Source organism: Diceros bicornis, chromosome 13 (genome assembly GCF_020826845.1).
Source record: "Diceros bicornis minor isolate mBicDic1 chromosome 13, mDicBic1.mat.cur, whole genome shotgun sequence".
Classification (NCBI taxonomy): domain Eukaryota; kingdom Metazoa; phylum Chordata; class Mammalia; order Perissodactyla; family Rhinocerotidae; genus Diceros; species Diceros bicornis.
Window position 1 is genome coordinate 26,701,255 of NC_080752.1, and position 8,656 is coordinate 26,709,910.

Genomic DNA, 8,656 nt, shown 5'->3' on the forward strand with positions numbered 1-8,656 from the left:
CCCTTTAAGCCACCAACCCCTTTCACAACTCCACCACCATCTTTGGTCTTTTCAAATAATGACCAACAAATGCTCATAGGTGCTTCACATGCAGGACACTGGGCTCAGTGGCTTCCTTTTCCAAAACCCCTGAGCTCACCACACTTTCGATGAGTGTAGGGGTCAAGTGGACACACTATAGTTCACACGATTTTGGAAGTCAGCCTCCTATAGCCATTTCAGGACTCTTCACTTTGGAAAGGTGGGCTTAAGAGAGAAACAAGCAAATCATGAATAAGTCACAAAAGCTAAACAGGAGGTTGATCAAACAATTCCAAGTTTCTACAACTAGGAATAACCTTTAAAATTTGTGTTCTACTTAGAAGGAAAAAACTTACAAAATTTACAGAACTCATTACCCCCCAGATGGCAATATAAGTTCAAAAAAGGATTAGGCAATCAGTAATGACAGAACTCTAAACACTATAAAAGAAAAAAGGCAGGGCGCAGGTCACCTTTAAGGTTTATAGGGCAGAGGGGAAACCCGCCTCCAGTGCATCTCTGCTGACAGCAGCATGGGAGAACCAAGGGGCCGAAGGAGCAGAAATTCTGATTCCTGGTCAGAGGTCATTCTAAAGGCTTAGGAATGTTTTCCTATCACTGTGCAATTTTGTTTTCATTTCTCTTCCTGGTCATGTCCATATGTTTATTTGGTGCCCTCGAGACACAAGTCAATAAAAAGGCCAGAGTCTTAGGGAAATGATCTCAAGTTCCTTTCTGGGTCAAAACTGATGGTTTGGATCCTATCTTCACATCAAGAGTTTGGCTTATTTTTCTTTAAAAGCCTGACCTTATACTTTCTCTCATCCATGTCCATCTGTTATATTCTGCCCACTTGTGCAGACTTCTTGTGATTGATGTCTGCTGGCATTTTACTACTGAAGAATGTTCTGGCTCCTGCAAACTAGGGAGGGAACACTGTGCACTCATTGCATGCAGAAGTGGTTCCAACACTCCAAGAGCCAAACAGGATCCAACCAGCACGCTTCCGTCTCGGAGTAGGTTCCACTTCAAGCTATGAGCTTCTTCAAGGGAGTGGGATCCGTATAATGCATGTGCCACAAGAGTGGTAACAAAGCAGCAATATTCCCAAAGGTCTTTTTTTTTTGGTGCCCCCTTTTAAACATTTATGCTATTTTATTTATTCATCTCTGTTAGTTGTCTTAAATCCTTTCTTAAACAAGATAGGGTATAAATAAAATACCTAAGTAAAATTAAAAGGAAAGTTTAATAAAAGTAAACACTAAAATTCCATGCTGCTTGAATGTCCCATATTTTCTTCTCCATTGTTTTATTACTGAACTCACAGCAAATATAAAAGCTTTCAATTGAATTCTCTTTGAGAGAGCAAAAAAAAAAAAAAAAGAGGTATTTTGGCAGATAATGCAGAACTAGAGCATTAAAATTTCAAGAAGCAATTGTTTGAAATGCCCAAAGCAGAAAGGTAATAACTAGCTTATGGTTCATTAAAGAAAACACATTTTTAAATTTAACCTCACGGTGTTTGCTAATCACATTAAGATGACGCTGGAACTAGCTGGGTGTCCTAACAGCTCCCTCCCCACCCACAGGCAAGACCCTCCTTCCCCAAGCCTCTCTGAGTTCCACCAGGGCACCCTCCTGCCCGCCAATGCTCTATCTTGTCGCCAGCAGCACAATCTTTGCCTCTGATAGGTCCTCCTCTCCCTGCCTGGCCCCTGCAAAGCTGACAGCTCACAACAACTCTATCTTTGGGTCATACTCTGCCTTTACCCCAGACACTGTCTTTTTCGATTATCTCTTGGCTCTGCACCCTACTCCCACACTTAGACCGAGCTTCCAGGAACCACAGTCCCCCAGGTCAGACGCATGCCCTTGCAGAAAGCAGAGTTCAGAGAGAGAACTATCTTTTGAAGAGAACAAACTCAGTATTTTGAACAGAAAGAGCAAAGAAAGGTTTGGGAATTCATAACCTAGTCCTTAGCATAAATTCTGGCACTGTTTTTTATTAATACCATAGATGGCCAGCAAATTTAGCCAGGGTGAAGAATACCAAAGCTTTCTACGTACATGTATGTCTTTTTTAAATAAGCAAAACCCCATGCTTATCAAAATTCAAGAACAATAATAAATATTAACTGAACACCCACTTACACCAGGCACTTTATATATATCTTCAGTACACTGCAACACTCCAAAATACAACACCCTGGCTCACAGTAAGTGCTTAATACATTATCACCTGTTACCTACATTTCAACATCAAAGAAAACGGAGAGCAAAAAGGTTAAACTATTAGCCTAGAAACTCCCAGAATAGTACTGGGATCCGAATACAGGACTCTCTGGTTGCAAAGCCCTAGTGTTGCCTCCGTCTACTCTCAGTAACTCTAGGAAGTACTGCTGCAGATAAACGAGACTGAGAGGTTCAATGACTTGTTCAAAGTCACCCAAATGGCAGTGCGGGCTGAAACTTCTCACTTAATGACCGTGCTCCCCAGCCTCTTCAATTACAGGACACCTTAGGAATGTGATCATCTGGATCAGTTAGGTTTTTGGACAATCAAGCCTTAGCACTACTTGCCCAATGCAAACATTTTTAAGTAGGGTCACTGTTATGAATACCAAACTCTGAACATAATGTAGTACACAAGAAACTCATTGAAGGAATGACCTTTTCAGACTCATCTTTACATCCCTCATTAAGACTAAATTACCTGCCCATCACAAGGTTAGATAAGCAATGAATGAATAAACACACAGCACTTCACTGCTTGGGACTTGAGTGTGCACTCAATTTCTGCAGATGGCTGAGTCATTCTGGTTGGAGAACTGGGTGACTTTGTCCCCCCAGGTCAGTCCTGACAGTGACCAGTGGCCCTTCCTCCACTACTCTAGTCCTTTCCTTCCACCTGCAGTCTAAACTTGAATGTTTAGCCCCACTCTGTGGCTGTGACCTGGACCCAGAGAAACCAGACAACCAAAAACTGTAGAAAGAACAATGTACCCCGTAACAGGGAAAGAATGAAAATACAGGGACGTTGGGAAAACTTTTTATTGGTAGGTGATGATTTTGCATTTCTAGTTTCAGGGCCATTATCGAAGTATGAAGATCCCAGGACACTAACCTCCATACATGGATTACAAGAAAAAAACTTTTTTACTTAAGTTTATTTTTTACTTAACTTTGTTTTTTTCAAAAGTGTTTAAAATTTGAAAAGGAGGCTAGCTCGTTTAAGGCTAAATTGATTGGGACTAGAGATCTTAAAACAGGTTATAAACACTGCTGAATGACACCCTGTAAAAATGAAACTCTTTCAAAGGTAGTACAACACTGATAAAGTAGGAATTAGTCTCCATTATTTAGGAAAAAATTAGGTTTAAAATGTCTTAATTAAAATGTCTTTAGGGCCGGCCCCGTGGCTTAGCGGTTAAGTGCGCGTGCTCCACTGCTGGCAGCCCAGGTTCGGATCCGGGCGGGCACCAACGCACCACTTCTCCGGCCACGATGAGGCCGCGTCCCACATACAGCAACTAGAAGGCTGTGCAACTATGACATACAACTATCTACTGGGGCTTTGGGGGAAAAAAAATAAAATAAATAAAAATTAAAAAAAAAAAAGAACCCAGCTTTTTGGGCCGGCCCCGTGGCTTAGCGGTTAAGTGCACACGCTCCACTGCTGGCGGCCTGGGGTTCGGATCCTGGGCTCACACCGACGCACCGCTTCTCCGGCCATGCTGAGGCTGCGTCCCACATACAGCAACTAGAAGGATGTGCAGCTATGACATACAACTGTCTACTGGGGCTTTGGGGGAAAAATAAATAAATAAAAAAAATCTTTAAAATGTCTTTATATAAAAAGTATAAAGATCAAGAAAATTTCACTCTGATTTACTGTTAAGGAATCCTTTCTTCAAATAAATTTTGGAAAATTATCTCAGAATCTCAGATCAGTTAGATTTTAGGCATCTGATAACACTAAACCAGAGATGCCAACCTGGTTTCCGTGTGGCCAGTTAACGACAAATTACTCCCTCCCCTCAATGTGCGGCAGGCAGATGGCTCCATTCTGTAAACAGGAAGACAGGGAATTCAGAACACGAGAGAAAGGGAATCATTAAAGATCACGAGTCTTGTTTAGAGCAGGATTTGGTGGTCTTGTCTAGCTGCCTGCTTCACTCTCTGGAATACAATTGAAGGGAATATTTTGAAGTTAAAAACCTGGGAAAGGAGATTCTTAAGCTGATTTTTGACATTTCTCTATCACTCCAATTGTTACAATTAGGTATCAGGCCTATAATTTTTCAATAAAATTCCCTGGTTTTAGCTTCCATCTGAGATTCCTAGGGAAAAGTCTCAGCTTCCTGAACACAGAGTTTTGAGGATACTCTTTGAAAGTACTCTGAAGTACTGGTGGGAAGATCTCACCTCCTACACTTACACTTACATAGCATCAAGATGTGGAACTGACAGCAAACACCTAAACAGGTGTTATTATCTTCTCCCAACCAACCATGTAAGAATTACGATTAGTTCTCCTCTTCCTCCAACTAAATAATGTTATTTCAATTTCAGGTTGATTTCTGATTTCACAGAAAACCTCTAGTACATATCAAGTGCAGACATTATCTTCAACGTTTCTCTTTTAGGAGAACCCTGCAAGATAAAATCTGCACATCACACCTGATAACATTTTACTCTGAGTTTGCTGACAAAGGCAACATGAACTGACTTCAGCAAGGCGTCATGTTTCATAGGGGCAGTGGCTTCACTCATTGGGAGAACTAAAATGTTTTTTTAAGAAATATTTCTTTGGCTCCCACCCATCAGTCCAAGAACAATGACAAGCCCTAAAATTCCCACAGTTTCAAGGTATACCTTTGACCAATGTTTACCTAGGACTCGGGCCAAGCCTACTATTCTAGATCTTTTTGATCATCTGCAACTGCCCAAAATTCAGTAAGCCTGGTAAATGGGAAAATGGCTGCTCAATTATTGATAATTATAAATGAGTGAAAAGAAAGGCTGATTTCAGAAAAGCTGGTTTCATTTACTGCTTTGCTTCTAAGAACTGGAGAACACATAAAGAATAACTAGTTAGACAGCCTCATTTAAAAGGAAAGAAACTGAAGGCCAAAAAAGTGATTTATCCAAAGACTTATTGTTGATTAGTTACAAACTGAGAACAAGAACCTCCAGGTGCCCTTTGGCAGCCTAATAAGATCTGCAATTCCCCAAATTCCCACAGAGTCAGACTGCCCAGGGCCAAATTCAGGCTCTTGTACTTGCTAGTGGTGTGACTTTGAGCAAGTCACTTAATCTCTCTATTCCTCAGTTTCCTCAACTACAAATCAAGGATTATCATAATACCTATTTTAAGGACTGAGGTGAGAATTACACGAGATAACACAATATACAGTGTTCATTCAGTGCGGTGGCCCTGCACAAAGTAAGCACTCAAAAAAAACGTTAGCTAATAGCAACATGCAGCCCAATATTGACTGACAAAGCATACTTGACCAACTTGGCCTAGGACAGCCAAATTTGGCTAGTTCTGATCACTAGATAACCTGAGAGATGTAATTCAGGATTCTCTGGCAGGGCTGGGAGGACTGAACCCAGCAGCTTAGAGATAAACGATCCACCTTACGACCTGATCTTGGAAGCCTTCCTGCCCTTCCCGCTGATCTCAACTAGACTAGTCAACAAGAAAGGAAATTTACTGGACCCCTACTACGTGCAAGACACAGTGTGAGGCTCTCTCTCACTATTTTATTCAGTGAGGAAACAGGGTATAAGCACTTGGCGTGTGGAAACGGAGGCGCATGCTGAGGCCGTGCTTGGCACGCTACTTCTTTTCTGGCTTTCAAGATTCTTTCTACTCTGCGACCTCCGAATTAAGGCTGGATGTCCGGGAAGCTCGTCCTTTGATTTCTGGACAACCGGTCAGGGGAAAGGAAGGCACAAAACACGTGCCTCTAAGTCTGGACTACTTCAGAGACAGGACATCCCCACAGAAGACTCGGGGAGCCGACAGACCCCTGGGGAGGTTCTCTGGCGCCCTTGACCTTGGTGTCTGAGACTCAGTTTCCCATTCTGCCGGCCGAGAGGAGATGACACAGCCCCCAACCAGAGCGGGTGTGAGAGCTGAGCGTGGCACCGGGTCCGGGAGAACTGGGAACCCCACTGCAGTAGCTTCCATCTCGGGGACCCTGTTCCCTCCTGTAGGTGCGGGGGCCTCTGGCCTTGCCTGGACACAGCGCATGCGGCACACGTGCCGCCGAGAGCAGGGGCAGAGGCCGGCCAGGACACTCCCGGCGCAAGGGTCCGGGCGGTGGAGACCGCCCGGTCGGCCGGCGGTCGCGCACGTCGGGCGGGGTCACGCGGCCTCCTCGCCGGGCCCCGGCCGCCCGTGGCGGGGACGAAGCGGTCGCCGCCAGCCCGCCCCTCCCGAACGACCGGGCCCGGCCTCAGCCCCGACGGCGTCCCGCCGCAGGCCTCACCTCCCTGCGCACGTTCAGCAACGAGTAATAGTCTTCATTGTCCAGCTCCTCCTCGCTCAAGGCCGTCGCCATCTTCCCAACCTTTCACCCCGCCAAACCGGCAAGGCCGTGCTCAAGAGGGACCGGCGATCCGCGGCCCCGACGACGCAGGCCGGCGCGGCTGCGCCACAGCGGCCCCTGGCGGCCCGGAGTCGCGTCGCCGCCGCCCGTGCCCGGTAGCAGCGCGCCTGCGCCCTGCGCCCCCGCGCGGCCGAGGGCGGGACCCTGGGCTCGGGCCGGTCCACGTGCTGCCGCCGGACGTAAAGCCCAGCCGGGCCGCCGTAGGGCTTTGCCTGGGCTGGCAAGGGCGCCTTTGCAGTCACACCTGGGGGTCATTACCCTCTGGGCCCTGAAGACACAGGCCCCTGTGACACCTCCCTGTCTCGCTCTACGACCCCCGGTGCTGGATGCGTCCGGATCCCAAATAGCCCCACCCTGACGCTCACTCGGGCGGGAGGCTCCTAGTGGCCCGACTTGCTGGCTTGTCGTTGCACAGGAAACCTCCAGAATAGGATTTATTCCTGCCTCCATTGTCCTCGCCTTTTCTCCTGCCATCCAGAACCTTGCCCAGAGTACGGGCCTGTTTCTCGTTTTTTATTATTGCCCTATATTTAGGAGGACCTGGCGATTTTTCTGCTGCTTAAATGACGAGGCAATACCCATTTGGTTCCTAATATAATTCTTTGGCAGGCATATATACCTACAGCCCCGATCGCAGAGCCGTTCTCTTGTAAATTTCTACCCTATAATTTAGCGGTGGAGTCTAATTGATTTCAACCTAGTGCCTGCTGTTTGGTGCATTATTAAAGATGTCTTGGTTACAATCATCTAAATAATTTAAACGTCTTCGAAATGATGCAGTTATCAAGAGAAGGTGGACAGCAGGGCTGCCACGCTCTTGCCACCTGTTTGGTTCTTGCTGATCTGTACCAATTCTTCATTGTTTCTCAGGAACGTTTGTTGTTCTTTACATAACCATCAGTTTACAACCAACCTTGCTGCCCTTCCTAAGCAGGTCTCCTGGGAAGCCCCAAACACCTGTCTGTAGATTTGAGAAGCTGATTTCTTTCTCTTCCTAATTTTTGGCCAGATGTGCACCATCTGGGCCCGTGTATGGTCCCTTCCAAGTTGCCCAGCCCTCTTAGGATCTTTTGGCATCAGACACTTAGGTGTGCTGAGAAGTTATTCAGGAGTGTTGAATCAGTCTGGAACAGACTGTCAGCCCAGGTTGTAAATTAAGAGCAATTTCCTTAGCTGTGTGAGGCTTCCCCACAATAGCTTTCACAGATACTCATGTTCCATCAGCTATTCCAGCAATTTTTTATGGTCTTTCCTTTTTTCTCCTTTGCAGAGCAGTGATTAGGGCTAAACTGCATGCTGGCATTTGCTGGTCTTCAAGAATTTCTCACAGAGATGCTGGGGGAAAAACTACGATGTTGAGACATTCCTTTTTTCCTTAGGTTTGGAGACGTTAATTGGGCCATAATGCTCAGTTGGGTAGAGGAGTTCCTTGCCATCCTTCCTCTGCTTTGGAAAACACTGCCTCTAGAAATTACATAAACGGAACATAACATATGTTTCAGAACGCCCAGGTCTGTGTTTCTATGATTGAGAATGACCTGGTTTTTATCACCACTCAAACAAAATAAATAGTGACTCAGGGACGCTCTGCATTTGTCCTCTCTGGGGCCCACGATATTTTGCATTATGGTTGCTTAGAAAGTGGTTGTGACAAATGGAGAATAAACTTAGATACACCACAGGCCTGAGAATATATTTACTTTGGAGATTGGCTCTTTCGTTGCTCCTGTCCAAAAACCCTAATCTATAGTGGGCAAAATAAGGTAAACCAGGAGCAGTGCAAATTCCTAGGTTAACACACACACATCCAACAAACTCCTCCCACCAGGGCGACTGACAAAACTCAACGACGTTAAGTCACTGCCTTGCACTTTTGTTTTCTTTTTATTGGGTAAAGCTGCAAAGCAATTTGTAACTTAGCTGTAAAGCAAAGCCTAATATACTTAGGGAATATCTTTATATAAATATATATGTGTGTATATATTATATATATGTCTATATAACAGTGAATTCTC

At 45.3% G+C, this 8,656-nt stretch overlaps 1 protein-coding gene across 1 annotated transcript in view; it reads right to left on the reverse strand.

Moving 5' to 3' along the window:
- The window catches only part of DNAJC11 (DnaJ heat shock protein family (Hsp40) member C11), a 66,020-nt gene extending 59,393 nt beyond the window's left edge, over positions 1–6,627 (reverse strand). Inside the window, exon 1 of the mRNA XM_058552791.1 lies at positions 6,522–6,627. Coding sequence (XP_058408774.1) covers positions 6,522–6,593 — 72 coding nt within the window. The 5' untranslated portion in view covers positions 6,594–6,627. The remainder of the gene's footprint in view (positions 1–6,521) is intronic.
- Between the last annotated feature and the right edge of the window lie 2,029 nt (positions 6,628–8,656).